This window comes from Doryrhamphus excisus, chromosome 11 (assembly GCF_030265055.1).
Source record: "Doryrhamphus excisus isolate RoL2022-K1 chromosome 11, RoL_Dexc_1.0, whole genome shotgun sequence".
In the NCBI taxonomy this organism is placed as follows: domain Eukaryota; kingdom Metazoa; phylum Chordata; class Actinopteri; order Syngnathiformes; family Syngnathidae; genus Doryrhamphus; species Doryrhamphus excisus.
In genome coordinates, this window is record NC_080476.1 from 2971444 (window position 1) to 2994966 (window position 23523).

The window sequence follows — 23523 nt, forward strand, 5'->3', positions numbered from 1 at the left end:
AGGTAATAAACATTTTTTGGGGGAATAAAATTGCACTGTAATTTCAAGGAAGAAGCCCCATGTTGCATTTGGCATGGCCATTTTATTTACGTCTACATGAGGACCACATGATTGGGATTTTAAAACCCTGCACTAATTCTTCATACATAAAAAAAGATTCAACAGATTATTTATCTTACTGCTGATAGTGAGGTGAAATTGGTGGCACACGTAACATTTGGGTGCTGTCACATATGGAGAAGTATATAGTACGAGTATAAATAAGGATGAGCTACATTTTTAGACAACTAGCCTGCCTACAAAATCTTTTTAATAGTTAACTGGCCTACAAAGAAACGTCAAAAATGATCAAAACGTTGCTGAATTGAGTCTCCAGAAAAATGTTGACGCACATACGTGACATTGTTGCATAGAGGCGCTAGGGGGACGCTAGCTGCACGGTGACGCCACCTACGACTGGAAGGCAACTAGTGAGTGTTAAGGGCCAACAGGAGACGCCGCCGGTGTTCACTTGCTGCTGCCGCGAGAGCTCCGCTGTTTGGTCATGGTGGTCAACATCTGGCTGATGTACGACGTCAGCAGATCGTCCATCTTGTAGCCCTGAGGAGGGGTCAAAGGTGACAATTTTAGATTTTTAGGAAATAGATTTCTCGCCATTCGAGCCGTGATGGGTTTGTCTAAGACAGGGGTGCTCACACTTTTTCAGCATGCGAGCTACTTTTAAAATGACCGAGTCAAAATGATCTACCCACTACAAAAATGCAAAACATCTATTTATTTTCAAATGTATTGAGGATTATTTGTACGTACAATGTATGTTGATGTACCTTACATAACCAAATGAGCCAATATTGCAAAACACACATAATTAACTATTAACATTTTTTGTAATTACCTGAGTTTACTTTGATGACTTGCACTGAATTGAACCAGCCAGGGATGCATAGTCCGGACAGTAGCTGCTGATAGCCAGCCTCAAGCACACTTCCAAATGTTTATCAGTCATGGATAATATCCGTATCACAATATCCGTATAATATTCCATATCCGTATGGAAGTGATATGTTTTTTGCCTTTTTACTTGGTCCAGTTTTTGCCTTTTTACTTGGTCCAGCTCCTTCACTCATTTTAGTGACCATAAACTTTAGCGAGGGCTTAAAATCTCGCAATTCGCCGACTAGCTTAGCACTTTGCATCGTTGTTTACGCATGAGCGGTGACCTAAAGGTCAAAATTCAGTTGTCATCTGACTGGTTGTCCTGTATGTCAATCAAGTAACGGGGATGGATGATAGGCTGACATCGTAAGTTCTGCTGCACTTAGAGACGTTGTTTGATTTGATTGGTCGCCCGAAGGGCAACATTCAGTTGTCATCTGAATGGCTGCCCTGTATATCAATCAAGTGACGGCATTGATGCTGGGATGATATTTTTTTAATGTCACGCCGCGATCGACCAGCGATCGACCAGTACCACCTCCGCGATCGACCGGTAGCTCGCGATCGACTTAATGAGCACCCCTGGTCTAAGAGTAACTGCATTTTCTAGGAATCAGGAAGTGGCTTGCTAGCTAACACGTGAATGGACAAACAATCAAAAAGGCTTTGTGCATTGTGCTACAAATATGTCACGTTTGTTCAAAGAATTTATTGTTTTGTTGTTGGAGGCACTCTGGAATGACGTTTGGTTGTTTTGCATCATTTTCTACCAACCGAGAAGTCGTTGCTGGCTAACATACAGTACCAACAACAAATACACAATAGGACTTTTCTCTTTTGTTAACCCTTGTTGACCCATACTAGAATCAATGCCTTTTTATGCCAATTTTGCCATTTTGGTTAGGAATAATCACTTGTATGACCACACAAGAATGATTTCATCCAGCATCTGTAAATAAAAGAGTAATGCCCAACAATACATATAGTAATGTTAGCCAGCTAGTGTCAGCTAGTTATAAAGTAGGCTAATTTGTTGATAATACTAACAGTCATGAAAGACACATACACAATATTATGTGTGTAATATATTATATTACTTTATGTGTAAAATAATCTTCCTGAGGGGTGATACTTCTGATATAGTCTGTGTGGTCTACAGTTAATTTATTCCTGACAGCCAAAGTTGATAAGAATCAAAGGTTCCTATTGGATTCCATAGAAAATGCATGCGGGTCATTTTTGACCCACTTATGGAAGGTTGGGGTAGTAACACAAAAACAAAAATTTCTTAAAATGTATAAAAGGTAAGTTAAAAATGTGAATGGCATGATATTAAAAACATGTTTTTTGAGGAATAACTGGAATATGAAATGATGAAAATTTTTCATTATGAAGATATTTCAAGAAATCAATCTGACCGGGTCATTTTTGACCCACTTATGGAAGGTCGGGGTAGTAACACAAAAACAAAAATTTCTTAAAATTTATAAACGGTAAGTTAGAAATGTGAATGGTATGTTAGAAAAAACATGTTTTTTGAGGAATACCTTGAATATGAAATAATGAAAAATTTTCATTACGAAGATAATTCAAGAAAACAACCTGACCGGGTCATTTTTGACCCACTTATGGGTCACAAAACACAAAACAAAAATTTCTTAAAATTTATAAACGGTAAGTTAAAAATGTGAATGGTATGTTAGAAAAAACATGTTTTTTGAGGAATACCTTGAATATGAAATAATGAAAAATTTTCATTACGAAGATATTTCAAGAAAACAACCTGACCGGGTCATTTTTGACCCACTTATGCATCTCAGGGTTAAAGGAATTTCTGTTGGAATGGAAGACAGTCCTATCAGTCTATTCCTAGCACCTTTGTCATGACAGCTAACTGGACCACTGATGGTAGGAACTTACCAGCGAGGTTTCGCACAGCAGCTTGCTGCCTCGCACCAGGTTCCCGATGGTGATGTGGAAGTAGGTGTTGCCACTGCTCCAGTTGGAGATCTTGGTGAAGGGGTGCGTGGTCAGGATGTCCTGTCAGGAACCAATACCAAATGTACTTGGTTCGAGTCTCTTCGTACGCTCTGAAACCTGCACATACCTTGGACTTGGGGTCAATGAGACTGACTCCATGTTTGTTGATGGCGATCAAGAGGGTTTCTGGGTAATTGGGATCTGTGGTTTGCTGCATCAAAACAGAAAGACACCAGTGTGTTTTCTGAAAGTGGTATTCCCTGATCTTCAAACTGATCGGGAGGTTTGTACCTTGACCTCAAAGAAGGCAGACCCAAAGGTGGGCCACTTGTAGATGATTTTCAGGAAGGACAGTTTAGCTTCTTCTTTCGTCTTTCCAGACTGTTTGTTGAACACTGACATGATGGACTGACAGGAGCAAAGAAATGCAGCAGTTTTTATAGCAAACTTTGATCCATGCTAAAACCAAAATCCCACTCACCCTCTTCCAGTCGTCAGGGGACAAGTGTCGACTCTGATCCTGGGGGACGAGGTCCTTGAGGATCTTGGGCATGTTCTGGAAGTGGGACTTGTCGTCTTCAAACTTCACCTGGTAGATGAGCGCCGCCAGCTGGTGCACTTCATCCTTGGAACACTTGTGGTAGCCTCGCAGGTACTTTGGCAGCTCCTGCATAGAGGACCCACAACTTAGTGGACTACAGCCAAGGACCGGCACTTGATTACTTGGTTCAGATTAACTTGACACGCTACGATTTGAAAGAGGAAAACTGATTTGATCTTTTTGTCTTCCATACCAGAATCTGCATGGTGTGTTGCTACCATACCAGTTTGATACCCTTTCATGACTTTCTTGACAATGAAACAATTTTTATCCTCAAATGTGAAATAAAGTGAAATGACTTGGTAGCAGTGGAGGCTGGACTCGGCCATGGCATCCTTGCTGGGCATAGTAGTCCACAGTTCTTCATGAAGAACACCTGGCATGTCAGTGGAGGACCCACCTGCTTCATGGACTCCAGTACTAGATCACTTGGTTGACCTGGAATGGTAAAACCCTCAACTGATCTTTTTTGTCTTCCTTGCCAGATTCTGCAGCATTTGTAGCGCTGCCCTTAAGGTACATTGGTACGTCAACAACAGGGTACCAAAAACTGGTACGGTACGGTGTGTTACTTTGGTGCCTTTTACAATTATTGACAATGGGAACACAAACATCTTCAAATGTGAAATAAGAAAGTGAAATGACTTGGTAGTAGTGGAAGATGGAGTCTGCCATAGCGTCCTTGCCAGGCATGGTGTTGGTCCACAGCTTCTTCATGAAGAACACCTGGTAGGTCAGTGAAGGCACCACACCTGCACAAACACAGATGGATGATCATGCCGTGTGAAATGTTCACCTAACGGCGATCAAGTTCTCTTTACTGTCTTTCACGTGTCTCGCTTTCTTGATCCAGTCGGTCAGGTGGCGCACAAAGTCAAAGAAGAAGTCGCCATCCGGCACACTGATCACCTGGAGAACCAAACATACATGATCCACGGATGACAACAATCGTGCCGAAAGTAATCCATTTATGTGTCGTTTTGTACCTTGTCTGTGATCTTGACAAAAAGGCTGAAGCCCTCCGACGATTTGAGCAACAGGCGTCCAGAAATGTTGTGGCAGAAATCTTTGGCCTTGGTGCTGGACTCCACTTCAAACACCTGTCAACGGACGCCAAAGACCGAACGCTGAGGGTGTGAGCTACACTTCTTTGTCATCAACTCTGCTTCTTTATGTTATCATTTATACCGGTATAAGTCATTTTCTTATCATGGAAGAATCTATGTACCTGTATACCGGTACATAAAAAATAGTAATATTAACCCTAATATTATTCAATATGAAATATTTTCATAGTCAAAACACACAAAACCTGTTTGTGACTTTCAAAATATTTTTTTACCTTTAGAGCCTTGTAGACATGAAATAACACCCCTATAGTCACTTTTAAAATCCCTATTGTACTTTTATCGTTGCTAATGTGCAGGCTACGGGATCAGTAACATGCTGGTTAGCTAGCAAGCCTCCAATTTATTTATTCTAAACTAATCAGGGAAGAAGGACAAAGTAAGAAGCCAACACGGAATGGGGGTGAACTTTTCATTACTGACGCTGAGCGACCAGAATACTACATACACCATTACCAAAAGTATTTGCTCACCCATCCAAATGATCAGAATCATGTATTCTAATAACTTATAAAACCAAGCACCAAGACATGCACACTGTTTCTACAAACATTTGTGAAAGAATGGGCGGCTCTCAGGAGCTCAGTCAATCGGATGCCACCAGTGCAACAAATCCAGTCGTGAAACTTCCTCACTCCTAAATATTCCACAGTCAACTGTCAGCTTTAATATAAGAAAATGGAGGAGTTTGGGAAGAACAGCAACAGGCCAACTGATGGAGAGGGGTCAGCGGATGCTGAGGAGCATAGTGCAAAAAGGTTGTCGACTTCCTGCACAGTCAAGTCCTACAGAGCTCCAAACTTCACGAGGCCTTCAGATTAGCCCAAGTACAGAACACAGAGAGCTTCATGGAATGGGTTTCCATGGCCGTGCAGCTACGTATATCCTAGCCATACATCACCAAGGCAATGCAAAGCGCCGGATGCAGTGGTGGAAAGCACGGCGCCACTGGACTATAGAGCAATGGAGACGCGTTCTCTGGAGGGATGAATCACGCCTTTCCATCTGGCAATCTCATGGACGAGTCTGGCTTTGGAGGTTGCCAGGAGAACGGTACATTTGGGACTGCATTGTGTGGAGTGTGAAATTTGGTGGAGGAGGAATTATGGTGTGGGGTTGTTTTTCAGGAGTTGGACGTGGCCCCTTAGTTCCAATGAAAGGAACTTTGAATGCTTCAGGACACCAAAACATTTTGGACAATTCCATGCTCCCAACCTAGTGGGAACAGTTTGGAGGAGCCCCGTCCTCTTCCAACATGAGCCAGGTCCATAAAGACATGGTGTGGATGACCTTGACTGGCCTGCACAGAGTCCTGACCTGAACCCGATAGAACACCTTTGGATGAATTGGAGCGGAGACTTGGAGCCAGGCCTTCAGTGTGTGACCTCACCAATGGGCTTTTGGAAGAATGGTCAAAAATTCCGATAAACACACTCCTCAACCTTGTGGACGGCCCTCCATGAAGAGTTGAAGCCGTAATAGCTGCAAAACGTGGACCGACATCATATCGAGTCACGGCAAGCGAGCAAATACTTTTGGTCATATAGTGTATGACTTGTCTTTCAATATTTGTGACTATTAATAGGCCATAGTCAACGAACAATGAAATAGCGACAATTTATGAATACATTTTTGAAAAACAGAGCGAGTGAGGGAACAATGTTCGAAACGTGAAGGACGTCTGTATATCACAAAGATGAAATGCAGTTTTATCTTGAAATATACATCACTTCTTAACATATTACACGTGTTCCTTTACAAAATATCATGCTTTCATTTCTCAGGATGTGGTCAGATAGTTTGGACAACCGTGGCTGGACAAACAAAGAAATTAGGACACCGCATCACTTCTGTATTCCATATAAAAACATACAATACAGATAGATACAATGAAGTCCACACTAACCTCGTCCGAGTCATCTGGGAAATAAACTTTGTGGAAGATCTGTGTGGTTTTGTGCTGGATGGCCTCGACCTCCACCAGGTGAGGAGGGTACTTCCTCGATCCGTTTCTACCACAAATCCCAAGCCGGGCGTGATCAATTGTAGCAAGGCGATAGTGAAGAAACAGGGTTGGCTTTACGGGCGAGTGCATTACCTTAAGGCTTTCTGCAGCCGCTGCATGCAGTCTGGAGCCAGAGGATAGTGCTTCTTGGACTGGAGGAACTTCTGGACGTGAGGTAGCAGGATGTTACTGGGAGGAAACAAGCCAGTACACAACCACAGCAGCTCCCAGCCTTTCTCCTCGCTGTACCTAAAGCACATGACATGTTGGACCACCATAGTGGCCTTAAAGAGCATCTTCTGTGCTCCTTACTTGATGTGATTGTCTGTGAGCTGCTTTAGAATCTGGCAGAAGATCTCGTCTTTGAGAGGCTCGGCCTTCAGGGCTCCTTCGAAGATCTGATCGGTGAGCTCATTGACCGAGCGCACCCGCTTGGACGGGTAGTCACCCATGTACTTCATCACAGGTAGAGTCAAAGTCAAGGTTGTTTAGACACTCGTGGTTTTGTGCTTCTCCAAGCATAACGTGATCATGTGAAACATAGAAAACCATACCAGATACCAGAACCGGCTCTACCACGTTTTGGTGTAATCCTCCATAAAAGGATATCCATGAATGCCTGGCAAGCCTCCTGGGAAAGCTCCTCATGGGCTAAGACCTTCTTCAGAAGAGGCTGCTTGAGAGGCTCCCTGCTGCAACTCCACAGACGCTCCTTCCCTCGAGCTTTGGAGATCATCACCCTGCTCAGAGTGCTCTTCGGAGGAGGCCTGGAGAGACCACAAAGGAGGACTTATTCAGCTGTAGATTGGGACAAATGAGTCATGAGTCAGCACGTCCACCTGAAGTAATCGTAGGAGAACTCCTCCAGAGTGTAGGCCTTCGTTTTATCCTCATTGTCATCAAGGCTCATCTGCGACAGTGTGACAGATTCCCTCCTCTGATCTGGAGTCATCGTCACCAGAGCCTATGATTTACACAATGGGAGCCTTGGAATCAACTGTGATCCATGGGAGACTTCATAGATGTCTCCACCTCTGGTCCTCACTCACCACAATGTCATACTGAGGTCTGGTGATGGTGGGCAGAACATAGACGCAGTCAGCCGGGAAGTCGCCTCGCTGCTTGGTCCTGTCGTTGATCCCGTGAGCCCAGCCGGAGTTCATCACATGCTCTCCGTTGTGTTCATCCAGTATGATCAGATCCCCCTTGGAGAAACTCAGGAATGTGGAGTCTGCCCCCACTGGAAGATGAAAGTTTAGACCATTATCACTTGTGTATTCATTTTTGGGTACTTGCAGAGTCGCACCAGGGTTGGGACAGTCCAAAAGTCCGACCACAAACTTGGACCGCTTCCGCAGACCTTCCAAAAAGGCCACCACTAAGTCCCGGATGTCCTCTGCATTGTTGGAGGTGAACGTGTACTCGTCTCCTTTGATGGTGGCCAGTGTGAAACTCTGGCCTTGGAGTTTGCCGCCTCTGCAGGATTCCACCAATCAGAATCAGAACAATGCAACCGTGATCATGTGACCTCCCGTTTGGCATCACACCTGCTGCTGGATACCGCAATGATTTCCGGGAAAGAAAGTTCCAGAAGGACCTGCTCCTGCTCGTCTACAAAGTAAACACCTGTCCAGTTGACAGCGACGATGACGTCGTTCTTAGGCAGACTCGGCCCTGTTAAAACACAAGTCCAAGGTGAGACACGAGGAACCTGATGGAACCCATTGGCGTCTTTGTTTGACCAACCTGAGAACTTGAAGGCCTCATAGAAGCGCGAGAACAACAAAGGCCACTTTAATCGAGCAAAAGACACCAGGTCCTCCTTCACCTTCTGCGTGTTGGGCCTCCTCTTACTATGCAGACCCTGGGCAGACATGCTGGTGATGAAACTCCAGTAAAACACAGGAAGTATCAGCTTTTGGCAAGAGCTACCTTCTTGTGGGCGGTAACGATGAGCTGAGCCCACTTCTCTGGCGTCTTGGTGGAGGTGATTTCCCTGTCTGGGATGTAGGAGGGGATGAGGCTAAGGAGGCGATCGTGAAGGATCTCCATGCCGTAATCTACGTAGTACTGCTGAGAGGCCAGCTCGGCTAGATCCTCCTCCTTTTGAAGAAACCCGTCATATTATAGTCCAGATCTTTGAAAGAACACAGTGACAAGGGGACAGGAGCAGCTCACCCTCTCACAGCGGTACTCTCCAAACTTCACCCCTCGCACGATCTGCTGGTAAATGAGGTTGGTGGCCACGTAGTCGTCAGCGGGGTCATGCCACGGCGTGAAGATCTCCTTTCTAAAGAACAACCTCCAAGGCGCGTTGCGCTCCTGGGCGCCCTGCTCCTTGGCGTACTGCTCACACTGGGAGACGGCGTCCATGACATGGTCACTGCCGCTGCCCAGCGATGATACCTGAAGGACGGATTGAGTTCCTTCAAATCCTTCAGTGTCTTCCTGGTATTGGTCCAATGTGTTACCTTGTCGAAGAGAGCAATGTACAACGAGAACCCAAAGCGATCGGTGAGGTTGATTTTGTCCGCCAGAGCGTTGCAAAGCTCACTGGCAGTGGTGGCCGAGTCCGCCAGGAGCGTCTTGGTGGTGCCGTCCATAAACGTCACCGGAAGCATGATGGGCTTCTTTGATTTAGTGGCCTGTGCGGGACAACGGAATTCTCAGAAACTCCAAGTCAATGTGCCATCCATTGGAGGCTTTCGGGTTGGTCTCTTCTTCTGATACCTGTAACTCCAACCAAGAAGGCGGTTGAGTCCGTGTGCGGTTGACAAACGTCCTCCGCATTCTTTCCTCACAATACGGAGCATAACCAGGCGGGCCATTGTTCAGGAACGTCCTTAAATACTGAAAACAACCAAAGAGCAGAAGGTTCCTTGATGATTTTTACTGTTACATGAAATCATGGCGGCACTGGTAGATAGTAACTGTCCGACACTTGAAGACCAAACTATGGAATGGCTGTTTTCAGACAGACCAGAATAATTGATGACTGATTTGAAGAGTTCTAATGTTGTTGTTTTTTAGTTGCTGGATCAAGCCAACTCTGACCTTGACAAACTTTTCCGAAGGTGAAAAGCAACCGACACAGAGCGACAGGAGGATCCATCCACGGGCGTGGCTGCTCTTGGAAGGATTTTGGGTGAGCTGCTTGCAGATCTGACAGTAGATCTCATCCCTAAGGGACAGTCCAGACATCCAGATTGAGATGAACCAAAGTGAACCCTATCTAGGGTCTACTTTTCCGGGGCTGAAGTTACTGCGGTCACCTGAGTGCAGGCCTCAGGATGCCGTTTCCGATGATGAAGTGAAGTTTCTCCAGGTTGGAGGTGGGTCGGTCCTCGAGCATGCTGTTCCCCTGGAGGCTGTAGTCCCCTTCGGTCAGCCGCCTGGTTACCTGCCACATGAAAGGGCCGACATCAGTCATATGAATTTTCAACAATGGGTCGTGGGTATAGTCCTCACCTCCTCAGTGATCTTGGACTTCCTCTTCAGCGTAAGAGATACAAGCTTATGTCTGACACTGTTCCTCTTCTGGCCTTCTATGGAGCTGTTCTGTAGAAAGGAGAACAAATGTGCAACTTTGCATGCTAGTGTTTGGAGGGCAACCATGTCACTCCCTTACCTCCGTATCCTGTTGCAGCTCCTGCAGCTCCCTCTTGTAGGTCCTCTTGCCGAGGGTTTCATAGATCTTGGTCATGACGGGGATCTTCTCGCTGCCATCGTTGAGGACCAGCTGGCATTTGGGCTCGGGGAGGTCCCCCATGAACCTCAGGATGGTGATCCACACAGCTAATGCAGCCTGGTAGACAAGACAGGATAGATCCATCTGGCTCTTGTACAGTTTGGAGATCACAAGCGTCCTCACCAGCTGGTCTCCTTCATCCTCGTGAAAGAGCAGCGGTTGCTTCAGCGCCCGTCTGACGTACGTATGGGTGGAAACGCCTTGGAAGTAGGCGGCGGCGAACTTGGGGAACTTGTACTCAGACAGATCCTCGTCTTCCTCGTCGGGCAGCGGCAATGCATCGTTCACCACCTCCACTTCAGCCTCCTCACCACGGTGTACGTTCACCAAGTCCTGAGGAATATCTATACTTGATATACTGTATACCGTACTGCAGTATTTGGCAGTAGAACGGAATAAAGACGTACCTCAAAGCCAGCCGGAGCTTGGCCGTTCTGGTTGGGCAAAAGTCCAGGGTTTCCCAGGAACCCGAACATGCGGTCCACCATGTCCGAGTGATCCACGGGCTGCTCCTTCTCTCTTTCCATCTGCTCCAGCAGCTCCTTCTTCCTGCGGGCTTCCTCCCGCTCCTCCCGCTCCCTCTCCTCCTGCTGTTGGGCCAGCTGGACCAGGCGCTCCTGGTGCTTTCTCTCAGCCTCCGCCTTGGCCCGCCGTGCCGTCATCTGGTTGCAGAGCTGCTCCTCCTCTGCCAGGCGCTGGCGCTCTGCCTCCTGGCGATGCTGCAGCTGTTCGGTGAGGGCAGGAGGGTAGAAGGTAAACTCTTCTCAATATGAAGGAACTTCACCTGAAGACATGCTATGCCATAAAAACACACGTCAACACGTAATCCTTCTCCATCCTGTCGTTCCTCACCACACTCACCCCCCTGGGACTGCCTCGTCGCCTCGTAAACTGGAAGCCCGGCGGCCCGGCTCTCTCTGGACCATAATCTAAAAGCTACTACCACCAACTCGACAATAAACTGAGATTTGTCCCACGGTTCAAAAATAAAAACATTTATTCAGACTTTGGTTCAACAACAGGAAACGTGTAACAATAATGCACGGAGGCATTTTCATTGGAAAAGAAACATTTGAAGCATTCAAACAAAATCATGAAAACAATCTTGATTTAAAAAAAAATAAGGCATGATATAATGTTAGAAAATATTAAGTTATATGGTGACACTGGAAAATCCAAAATAATCCAAATATCTAGAAAATGCAGTGCAACTAGAGATTATATGTGAGTGCTGTCACCAAGCTGAAAAGTCAAAAGATTAGTGCTGATTATTCCACAGCATATCATAGAAATCCTCACATACTCTTCAGGTAGTGTCACCATCGAGTGAAAAGCATGTATCTTCACATTATGTCAATTTGTTGTCTTTTTTTTTTCCAGAAACATGAAGGAAATACGTTTAAGAGTTTGCCCTATACAGAAAAAAATTTATTTTTTGCTTTCAAAACCTTATAAAAAGAAAATTTTGTCTTATCACTGAAAACAAGAAGCCATGATCCTTTTTGTTTTCTGTAAAAAAAAATCTTGTGAATATGAATGTTGTTGACTTTATTTTCCTAAACTGGAAGGAGAACTGCACTTTTTGGGGGAATTTTGCCCATCATTCCCAATGACCAAACATGACCACACATTTCTTTCCCTTTTCTGTGTATTGTCGTGCAAGAAAACAAGTTAATATGAGCTAGCTAGCAACAGGTGTCATGGGAAATACATATTTTGATGCCCTCACAAAAAAAAAGTAAAAAAAATGCCAACAGTGTTCCATTTACATATGTGTTCATGTTTCACTTTGGGATTGTGAATGATGGGCAAAATTCCAAAAAAAGTCATTTTTGAAAGAGGCTTCTATCCAACTGGTACAATAAAAATAATTAAAAATGTATCTTCATTCATTCTCTACTGCTTTTTCCTCACGAGGGTCGCGGGGGTGCTGGAGCCTATCCCAGCTGTCTTCGGGCGTACACCCTGGACTGGTCGCCAGCCAATCACAGGGCACACATAGACAAACAACCATTCACACTCACATTCATACCTATGGACAATTTGGAGTAGCCAATTAACCTAGCATGTTTTTGGAATGTGGGAGGAAACCGGAGTACCCGGAGAAAACCCACGCATGCACGGGGAGAACATGCAAACTCCACACAGAGATGCCCGAGGGTGGGATTGAACCCTGGTCTCCTAGCTGTGAGGTCTGTGCGCTAACCCCTAGACCACCGTGCCGCCCTAAAAATGTATCTTTTTAAATAAAAACATACAAAAGGCACAACAAGTTTTAGAAAATTTTAAAGTAAATAATAACAACATATATAATTGACCTATAATAAATATTAAATAAATCATATATACACATATTTCAGAATGTAGTTAATATATATTTTACCCTAGGTTTTTTTAAACTGCATGAATTTTTTTTTTTTGAAGACTTTTTTTTTTTTTAATTTGAAGATACATGCTTTTTTTGGGACAGTAAATCGTATATGCCCTCTGGTGGTCAGGAATATCTGAATAACATCTTGGATGGCCAATTGTGGTCATGACGTGCATTGTTGCTATCTCTGTAATTATCTGTGGGCATATCAAGTACAGCATGTTCTTTAAGATCCACCAAGACTTTCAGCAGTGACTCCCCTCCCTGGGCGGCACACGAACGTTATTCAAGAAGCAGTAGTAAACGTAATAACTCTTTACCTCCGCCCTGAGTCTCTGACAGAGGCGTCTGGCTATCATTCCTCGGGTGTACGCCTGGATGGTCGACACAGCACGGAGACGCCGCCAAAATGTCTGGCGGATGAGGAACCCCCTGCAACGGGCTTGGATGAGGGTGATGCATAGCCGAATGACGCGATAGTTTCTGTAGTGCTTCCTGGACCTGAAGACGGCCTGCAGGCGCAGGAAGCCACAACGCATCTGGAGGGGGGGAACCATTGTTAGCACGGTGGCGCCTCACAGGAACTAAAACGTTTCATTGGAGAGAGGTTCTGAAGTACAAAGTAAGACTAGGCTTAAATCTAAATCAGCGATCATGAATGAAGGAATATTCTAACCATGATGTAGCAGGTGAGGACTGTACTAAAAACACACAAGGAACTCACAATTTTGTAATTCTTCCTGCATCGATAACCTCGCCACAGCTTTTGGATGAAGGTCACAGCGCTCCTCAATCGGAGAAAGTTGGTCCTAATAGAGGAATGTCGAAGGGAAACCAAACATTTGGATCAAACGGGCCGAGAGGGCGACTACTCCAGAATCTTACTGACCTCTCCTTGAGTCCACGCACGGCCTTCTGGATGAGGATGACCTTGTCGGTGATGGCCTTGTCCCGCTCGATCTCCAGCTGCATGTCGTGGTGATCCTAGTGGAACAGGAAGGCCAAGAAAGGAAGTGATGCCACCATCAGGTGAAATATGGCCCCGCCCAGTTTCATGTGAGCATGTCAGGTTAGCACCTTGAGGAAAATCTTGGTCTTTCCAATCTGCCAGTCTCCATGTATTCCCAGGCGGGCCAGGACTATCTGCTGGCAAGTCCCTCGCAGGTCCTCCTGGGTGGTAAAAACATCAAGTACTATACCGCACACCAAAAATACGTAGCCACAAAGAGGCCAAGTCTACCTGTACGTGTGCAGGTTTGACGCCGGGCATGAGGACTCGGTAGCGATCCACAAACTCGGCAAAGGTGTAGCGGATGGGATAGCCGGCCCGTCTGATTCGGATGGTCTCCATCATGCCGGAGTAGCGCAGCTGGCGGATGCACAGTTCTCTGTCAAACAACTGGACACACAAACAAAAATGCAGTTTTTTGTTATTTTTGTGTTTTTTTTAGCGATTTACATAAAACATATTTCAGTGGTATTCATATGTTTAATGCTACTAAACTAAATACTGGACACATTACAGTTACAGTGTGCATGATTTTCACACATAAATATTGGAGATCATGGAACAAATATAAATATTAGTCAATGACGACACAACTAAACACATAATCCAGTTTTTAAATGAAACGTTATTATTAAGGGACAAAGCTACATTAAAAGTGATCGACCCCCTTGTTAAAACATAACTTAACTGATATTGAGCTTGTGGAAAAGGTCATACAGTTTTGGGACTCCAGCACACCACAGTGAGAGCCATTATCCACAAATGGCAAAACCATGGAACAGTGGGGAACCTTCCCAGGCAACCAAAATGACCCCAAGAGCGCAGCAACGACTCATCCAAGAGGTCACAAAAGACCCCACAACAACATCCAAAGAACTGCAGGCCTCACTTGCCTCAGTTAAGGTCAGTGTTCATGACCCCACCATAAGAAAGACACTGGGCAAAAACGGCCTGCATGGCAGAGTTCCAAGACCAAAACCACTACTGAACAAAAAGAACACTAAAGCTAGTCTCAATTTTGCCAGAAAAGATCTTGATGATCCTACAGACCTTTGGGACCAAGACTCTGTGGTCTGACGAGGCAAAAGTGGAACTTTTTGGAAGGTGTGTGTCCCATCACATCTGGCGTAAAAGTAACGACACATTTCAGAAAAAGAACATCATACCAAGAGTAAAATATGGTGGTGGTAGTGTGATGGTCTGGGGCTCTTTTGCTGCTTTAGGACCTGGAAGACTTGCTGAGATAAATGGAACCATGAATTCTGCTGTCTACCAAAAAATTGTGAAGGAGAATGTCCGGCCATCTGTTGGTGACCTGAAGCTGAAACCAACTTGGGTTCTGCAGCAGGACAATGATCCAAAACACACCAGCAAGTCCACCTCTGAATGGCTGAATAAAAACCAAATGAAGACCTGAGTCTTATTGAGATGCTGTGGCATGACCTTAAAAAGGCTTCGTGTTCAGTTCAAATGTCTGAAGGGGTGCGGGACTGTAAAAAGTTTGGGAAGCATTGAATAAAGGAAAACTACTTTTCATTTGTCAGCATTAAGGTGCCCCCTAGTGGCTGGAAAATGTTAATGCAAAACTACATGCACAATAAGGTAATAATGGACGTAGGTCCATTAGAACTGTGCGCTCACCATCGGTTTCTTGAGCTCGTTGGGTTTTATGCAGCGGACAAAGAAGGGCTGACACACGCTGAGCGTCCTCATCAGCATCTCGAGGGAGCGCTTGAACTGGCTGCTCAGAGTCGGAGAGCGTTTCCTGGTCTCGACACCCTGTGAACGCACACACGGTTGGTCCTTAAACTGCACTGACTGCGGAGTTCGTGTGGCGGGTGCTCTCCTCTGCAGGCTTTAGGGCAGGAAGAATCCACGCATTCTATCATTGGAGCGCCACACAACAACACTACGACTCACAAGACGGAACAAAATCTCTGACAGATGTCACACAGAACTCAAATGTCCAGCTGTCAGTGGAGTGGTCGTGAAGTGAGAGTGGGTCTGTCAGAGAGTTTGAAGATGATTCTCATGCAAAATTTCCACCTGTGAAATAAAGAAGAGCTCGAAGGAGGGAAGCTACTCTCAGCGGGTACCTTTCAATTCAGGGGAGGTTGTTTTGAAAAGATTAGCCAACATTGGAGCAAACACGCTGCTAAAGACCCGACGTTACCTTCGGAGTAGGCGTGCTGGGCTGCTGATAGCCGCACAGAAACTGATGGCAAAGGAAGAGAGCCGAGAGACAGCAGGTGAGGAGAGGAGCTTGGCGACATTAGTTTGAAATAAATGTTTCAAAAGCTGAACGGAAGCAAAAAGTCACTAGAAAAAAAGGAGGTTTAGGGACTATGAGTCACTCGGGCAGAAAAGGAGGTTTTTGGGTCTCACCATGGCCACGTCGGCTTGAAAGATCTGCTTGATGAACTTGTTCCTGGACGAGTGGACCAGTTGGATGATATCCGTGTGGAGGCTGTCACGATTTTTCTCGAGGAATCCTACGCAGGGACAGAAAACAAACACACCCACTTTGTCTTTGTTTTAGGTAGAGGGAATAAATGACATGGCAGGTCACTTCTTTTTACACTTGGATGTACACTTAGGAATGGTTCTTTACACTTGTAGGTACACTTGGGAATGGTTCTTTACACTTGTAGGTACACTTAGGAATGTCTCTACACTTGTAGGTACACTTAGGAATGGTTCTTTACACTCAGGAATGGTTCTTTACACTTGTAGGTACACTTAGGAATGGTTCTTTACACTTAGGAATGGTTCTTTACGCTTGTAGGTACACTTAGGAATGGTTCTTTACACTTGTAGGTACACTTAGGAATGGTTCTTTACACTTAGGAATGGTTCTTTACACTTGTAGGTACACTTAGGAATGTCTCTTTACACTTGTAGGTACACTTAGGAATGGTCCTTTACACTTAGGAATGGTTCTTTACACTTAAGAATGGTTCTTTACACTTGTAGGTACACTTGGGAATGGTTCTTTACACTTAGGAATGGTTCTTTACACTTGTAGGTACACTTAGGAATGTCTCTACATTTGTAGGTACACTTAGGAATGGTTCTTTACACTTAGGAATGGTTCTTTACACTTGTAGGTACACTTAGGAATGGTTCTTTACACTTAGGAATGGTTCTTTACGCTTGTAGGTACACTTAGGAATGGTTCTTTACACTTGTAGGTACACTTAGGAATGGTTCTTTACACTTAGGAATGGTTCTTTACACTTGTAGGTACACTTAGGAATGTCTCTTTACACTTGTAGGTACACTTAGGAATGGTCCTTTACACTTAGGAATGGTTCTTTACACTTAAGAATGGTTCTTTACACTTGTAGGTACACTTGGGAATGGTTCTTTACACTTAGGAATGGTTCTTTACACTTGTAGGTACACTTAGGAATGGTTCTTTACACTTAGGAATGGTTCTTTACGCTTGTAGGTACACTTAGGAATGGTTCTTTACACTTGTAGGTACACTTAGGAATGGTTCTTTACACTTAGGAATGGTTCTTTACACTTGTAGGTACACTTAGGAATGTCTCTTTACACTTGTAGGTACACTTAGGAATGGTCCTTTACACTTAGGAATGGTTCTTTACACTTAAGAATGGTTCTTTACACTTGTAGGTACACTTGGGAATGGTTCTTTACACTTAGGAATGGTTCTTTACACTTGTAGGTACACTTAGGAATGTCTCTACACTTGTAGGTACACTTAGGAATGGTTCTTTACACTTAGGAATGGTTCTTTACACTTGTAGGTACACTTAGGAATGTCTCTTTACACTTGTAGGTACACTTAGGAATGGTTCTTTACACTTGGGAATGGTTCTTTACACTTGTAGGTACACTTAGGAATGTCTCTACACTTGTAGGTACACTAAGGAATGGTTCTTTACACTTAGGAATGGTTCTTTACACTTGTAGGTACACTTAGGAATGTCTCTACACTTGTAGGTACACTTAGGAATGGTTCTTTACACTTAGGAATGGTTCTTTACACTTGTAGGTACACTTAGGAATGTCTCTTTACACTTGTAGGTACACTTAGGAATGGTTCTTTATACTTGGGAATGGTTCTTTACACTTGTAGGTACACTTAGGAATGGTTCTTTACACTTGTATGTACACTTAGGAATGTCTCTTTACACTTGTAGGTACACTTAGGAATGGTTCTTTACACTTAGGAATGGTTCTTTACACTTGTAGGTACACTTGGGAATGGTTCTTTACACTTAGGAATGGTTCTTTACACTTGTAGGTACACTTGGGAATGGTTCTTTACACTTAGGAATGGTTCTTTACACTTGGATGTACACTTAGGAATGTCTCTACACTTGTAGGTACACTTAGGAATGGTTCTTTACACTTAGGAATGGTTCTTTACACTTGTAGGTACACTTAGGAATGTCTCTACACTTGTAGGTACACCTAGGAATGGTTCTTTACACTTAGGAATGGTTCTTTACACTTGTAGGTACACTTGGGAATGGTTCTTTACACTTGTCTGTACACTTAGGAATGTCTCTTTACACTTGTAGGTACACTTAGGAATGGTTCTTTACACTTAGGAATGGTTCTTTACACTTAAGAATGGTTCTTTACACTTGTAGGTACACTTGGGAATGGTTCTTTACACTTAGGAATGGTTCTTTACACTTGGATGTACACTTAGGAATGTCTCTACACTTGTAGGTACACTTAGGAATGGTTCTTTACACTTAGGAATGGTTCTTTACGCTTGTAGGTACACTTAGGAATGGTTCTTTACACTTGTAGGTACACTTAGGAATGGTTCTTTACACTTAGGAATGGTTCTTTACACTTGTAGGTACACTTAGGAATGTCTCTTTACACTTGTAGGTACACTTAGGAATGGTCCTTTACACTTAGGAATGGTTCTTTACACTTAAGAATGGTTCTTTACACTTGTAGGTACACTTGGGAATGGTTCTTTACACTTAGGAATGGTTCTTTACACTTGTAGGTACACTTAGGAATGTCTCTACATTTGTAGGTACACTTAGGAATGGTTCTTTACACTTAGGAATGGTTCTTTACACTTGTAGGTACACTTAGGAATGGTTCTTTACACTTAGGAATGGTTCTTTACGCTTGTAGGTACACTTAGGAATGGTTCTTTACACTTGTAGGTACACTTAGGAATGGTTCTTTACACTTAGGAATGGTTCTTTACACTTGTAGGTACACTTAGGAATGTCTCTTTACACTTGTAGGTACACTTAGGAATGGTCCTTTACACTTAGGAATGGTTCTTTACACTTAAGAATGGTTCTTTACACTTGTAGGTACACTTGGGAATGGTTCTTTACACTTAGGAATGGTTCTTTACACTTGTAGGTACACTTAGGAATGGTTCTTTACACTTAGGAATGGTTCTTTACGCTTGTAGGTACACTTAGGAATGGTTCTTTACACTTGTAGGTACACTTAGGAATGGTTCTTTACACTTAGGAATGGTTCTTTACACTTGTAGGTACACTTAGGAATGTCTCTTTACACTTGTAGGTACACTTAGGAATGGTCCTTTACACTTAGGAATGGTTCTTTACACTTAAGAATGGTTCTTTACACTTGTAGGTACACTTGGGAATGGTTCTTTACACTTAGGAATGGTTCTTTACACTTGTAGGTACACTTAGGAATGTCTCTACACTTGTAGGTACACTTAGGAATGGTTCTTTACACTTAGGAATGGTTCTTTACACTTGTAGGTACACTTAGGAATGTCTCTTTACACTTGTAGGTACACTTAGGAATGGTTCTTTACACTTGGGAATGGTTCTTTACACTTGTAGGTACACTTAGGAATGTCTCTACACTTGTAGGTACACTAAGGAATGGTTCTTTACACTTAGGAATGGTTCTTTACACTTGTAGGTACACTTAGGAATGTCTCTACACTTGTAGGTACACTTAGGAATGGTTCTTTACACTTAGGAATGGTTCTTTACACTTGTAGGTACACTTAGGAATGTCTCTTTACACTTGTAGGTACACTTAGGAATGGTTCTTTATACTTGGGAATGGTTCTTTACACTTGTAGGTACACTTAGGAATGGTTCTTTACACTTGTATGTACACTTAGGAATGTCTCTTTACACTTGTAGGTACACTTAGGAATGGTTCTTTACACTTAGGAATGGTTCTTTACACTTGTAGGTACACTTGGGAATGGTTCTTTACACTTAGGAATGGTTCTTTACACTTGTAGGTACACTTGGGAATGGTTCTTTACACTTAGGAATGGTTCTTTACACTTGGATGTACACTTAGGAATGTCTCTACACTTGTAGGTACACTTAGGAATGGTTCTTTACACTTAGGAATGGTTCTTTACACTTGTAGGTACACTTGGGAATGTCTCTACACTTGTAGGTACACCTAGGAATGGTTCTTTACACTTAGGAATGGTTCTTTACACTTGTAGGTACACTTGGGAATGGTTCTTTACACTTGTCTGTACACTTAGGAATGTCTCTTTACACTTGTAGGTACACTTAGGAATGGTTCTTTACACTTAGGAATGGTTCTTTACACTTAAGAATGGTTCTTTACACTTGTAGGTACACTTGGGAATGGTTCTTTACACTTAGGAATGGTTCTTTACACTTGGATGTACACTTAGGAATGTCTCTACACTTGTAGGTACACTTAGGAATGGTTCTTTACACTTAGGAATGTCTCTTTACACTTGTAGGTACACTTAGGAATGGTTCTTTACACTTAGGAATGGTTCTTTACACTTGTAGGTACACTTGGGAATGGTTCTTTACACTTAGGAATGGTTCTTTACACTTGTAGGTACACTTGGGAATGGTTCTTTACACTTAGGAATGGTTCTTTACACTTGGATGTACACTTAGGAATGTCTCTACACTTGTAGGTACACTTAGGAATGGTTCTTTACACTTAGAAATGGTTCTTTACACTTGTAGGTACACTTAGGAATGTCTCTACACTTGTAGGTACACTTAGGAATGGTTCTTTACACTTAGGAATGGTTCTTTACACTTGTAGGTACACTTGGGAATGGTTCTTTACACTTGTCTGTACACTTAGGAATGTCTCTTTACACTTGTAGGTACACTTAGGAATGGTTCTTTACACTTAAGAATGGTTCTTTACACTTGTAGGTACACTTGGGAATGGTTCTTTACACTTAGGAATGGTTCTTTACACTTGGATGTACACTTAGGAATGTCTCTACACTTGTAGGTACACTTAGGAATGGTTCTTTACACTTAGGAATGGTTCTTTACACTTGTAGGTACACTTAGGAATGTCTCTACACTTGTAGGTACACTTAGTAATGGTTCTTTACACTTGTAGGTACACTTAGGAATGTCTCTACACTTGTAGGTACACTTAGGAATGGTTCTTTACACTTAGGAATGGTTCTTTACACTTGTAGGTACACTTGGGAATGTCTCTTTACACTTGTAGGTACACTTAGGAATGGTTCTTTACACTTGTAGGTACACTTGGGAATGGTTCTTTACACTTAGGAATGGTTCTTTACACTTGTAGGTACACTTAGGAATGTCTCTACACTTGTAGGTACACTTAGGAATGGTTCTTTACACTTAGGAATGGTTCTTTACACTTAAGAATGGTTCTTTACACTTCTAGGTACACTTGGGAATGGTTCTTTACACTTAGGAATGGTTCTTTACACTTGTAGGTACACTTGGGAATGGTTCTTTACACTTAGGAATGGTTCTTTACACTTGGATGTACACTTAGGAATGTCTCTACACTTGTAGGTACACTTAGGAATGGTTCTTTACACTTAGGAATGGTTCTTTACACTTGTAGGTACACTTAGGAATGTCTCTACACTTGTAGGTACACTTAGTAATGGTTCTTTACACTTGTAGGTACACTTAGGAATGTCTCTACACTTGTAGGTACACTTAGGAATGGTTCTTTACACTTAGGAATGGTTCTTTACACTTGTAGGTACACTTGGGAATGTCTCTTTACACTTGTAGGTACACTTAGGAATGGTTCTTTACACTTGTAGGTACACTTGGGAATGGTTCCTTACACTTAGGAATGGTTCTTTACACTTGTAGGTACACTTAGGAATGTCTCTACACTTGTAGGTACACTTAGGAATGGTTCTTTACACTTGGGAATGGTTCTTTACACTTGTAGGTACACTTAGGAATGGTTCTTTACACTTGTATGTACACTTAGGAATGTCTCTTTACACTTGTAGGTACACTTAGGAATGGTTCTTTACACTTAAGAATTGTTCTTTACACTTGTAGGTACACTTGGGAATGGTTCTTTACATTTAGGAATGGTTCTTTACACTTGTAGGTACACTTGGGAATGGTTCTTTACACTTAGGAATGGTTCTTTACACTTGTAGGTACACTTAGGAATGTCTCTACACTTGTAGGTACACTTAGGAATGGTTCTTTACACTTAGGAATGGTTCTTTACACTTGTAGGTACACTTAGGAATGTCTCTTTACACTTTTAGGTACACTTAGGAATGCTTCTTTACACTTGGGAATGGTTCTTTACACTTGTAGGTACACTTAGGAATGGTTCTTTACACTTGTATGTACACTTGGGAATGTCTCTTCACACTTGTAGGTACACTTAGGAATGGTTCTTTACACTCAGGAATGGTTCTTTACACTTAAGAATGGTTCTTTACACTTGTAGGTACACTTGGGAATGGTTCTTTACACTTAGGAATGGTTCTTTACACTTGTAGGTACACTTAGGAATGTCTCTACACTTGTAGGTACACTTAGGAATGGTTCTTTACACTTGGGAATGGTTCTTTACACTTGTAGGGACACTTAGGAATGTCTCTACACTTGTAGGTACACTTAGGAATGATTCTTTACACTTAGGAATGGTTCTTTACACTTGTAGGTACACTTAGGAATGTCTCTTTACACTTGTAGGTACACTTAGGAATGGTTCTTTACACTTAGGAATGGTTCTTTACACTTGTAGGTACACTTAGGAATGGTTCTTTACACTTGGGAATGGTTCTTTACACTTGTAGGTACACTTAGGAATGGTTCTTTACACTTGTAGGTACACTTAGGAATGGTTCTTTACACTTGTAGGTACACTTAGGAATGTCTCTTTACACTTGTAGGTACACTTAGGAATGGTTCTTTACACTTTATGTACACTTAGGAATGGTTCTTTACACTTAGGAATGGTTCTTTACACTTGTATGTACACTTAGGAATGGTTCTGGTGGAGAACTGCACGCCACGAAGCATAATAACAAGGATTCCCTCACCTCTGGTCTCGTAGTGCACCACCCCAGCAAAATGTTGGATTCCAAACTGGCTCTGGTAGCTGTTCTTCGGGGGAATGTAGTTGGAGTTGAGTTTGTGTTGGGAGTTGAGCTTGTACAGCATTGTCGCGTCGGTTCCCTGACAAGAGGACAAAGAATCAACCGTCAGTTAGGGGCGGGAGGGGGTTGATCCTGACCGCCTCGGTACCTTGGGGAACTTGCTCTCCTCGTCGATGAGGGAGATGATGTTCATGGGCTTGTTGGCAATCATGTCCAGCGCATCCTGGTTGTCGGTGAACTCGATGTGCTGCCAGCTGATGTCCTCCAGGTTGTACTCCTCCTGCTCCAGCTTGAAGACGTGCCGGACGAAGAACTGCTGCAGGTTCTCGTTTGCAAAGTTGATGCACAGCTGCTCGAAACTGTCATCGGGGGAAAA

The 23523-nt window shown here is 43.3% G+C and overlaps 1 protein-coding gene across 1 annotated transcript in view; it reads right to left on the minus strand.

Annotated features, from left to right (window-relative positions):
* Positions 1-62: 62 nt before the first annotated feature.
* myo7ab (myosin VIIAb) overlaps positions 63-23523 on the minus strand; it is a 37854-nt gene continuing 14393 nt past the window's right edge. Inside the window, exons 16-52 of the mRNA XM_058086579.1 lie at positions 23296-23506; positions 23091-23226; positions 16163-16269; positions 15951-15992; positions 15419-15556; positions 14009-14167; positions 13846-13938; positions 13658-13752; positions 13493-13577; positions 13089-13307; positions 10805-11122; positions 10521-10730; positions 10278-10454; positions 10118-10207; positions 9922-10049; positions 9704-9830; positions 9380-9499; positions 9121-9294; positions 8828-9055; positions 8582-8752; positions 8396-8513; positions 8197-8323; positions 7956-8125; positions 7699-7889; positions 7489-7613; positions 7259-7416; positions 6962-7115; positions 6743-6898; positions 6551-6656; positions 4504-4617; positions 4339-4426; positions 4163-4269; positions 3398-3583; positions 3208-3324; positions 3044-3127; positions 2857-2976; positions 63-600 (exon numbers count right to left, since the gene is read on the minus strand). Coding sequence (XP_057942562.1) covers positions 508-600; positions 2857-2976; positions 3044-3127; positions 3208-3324; positions 3398-3583; positions 4163-4269; positions 4339-4426; positions 4504-4617; positions 6551-6656; positions 6743-6898; positions 6962-7115; positions 7259-7416; positions 7489-7613; positions 7699-7889; positions 7956-8125; positions 8197-8323; positions 8396-8513; positions 8582-8752; positions 8828-9055; positions 9121-9294; positions 9380-9499; positions 9704-9830; positions 9922-10049; positions 10118-10207; positions 10278-10454; positions 10521-10730; positions 10805-11122; positions 13089-13307; positions 13493-13577; positions 13658-13752; positions 13846-13938; positions 14009-14167; positions 15419-15556; positions 15951-15992; positions 16163-16269; positions 23091-23226; positions 23296-23506 — 5242 coding nt within the window. The 3' untranslated portion in view covers positions 63-507. The remainder of the gene's footprint in view (positions 601-2856; positions 2977-3043; positions 3128-3207; positions 3325-3397; positions 3584-4162; positions 4270-4338; positions 4427-4503; positions 4618-6550; positions 6657-6742; positions 6899-6961; positions 7116-7258; positions 7417-7488; positions 7614-7698; positions 7890-7955; positions 8126-8196; positions 8324-8395; positions 8514-8581; positions 8753-8827; positions 9056-9120; positions 9295-9379; positions 9500-9703; positions 9831-9921; positions 10050-10117; positions 10208-10277; positions 10455-10520; positions 10731-10804; positions 11123-13088; positions 13308-13492; positions 13578-13657; positions 13753-13845; positions 13939-14008; positions 14168-15418; positions 15557-15950; positions 15993-16162; positions 16270-23090; positions 23227-23295; positions 23507-23523) is intronic.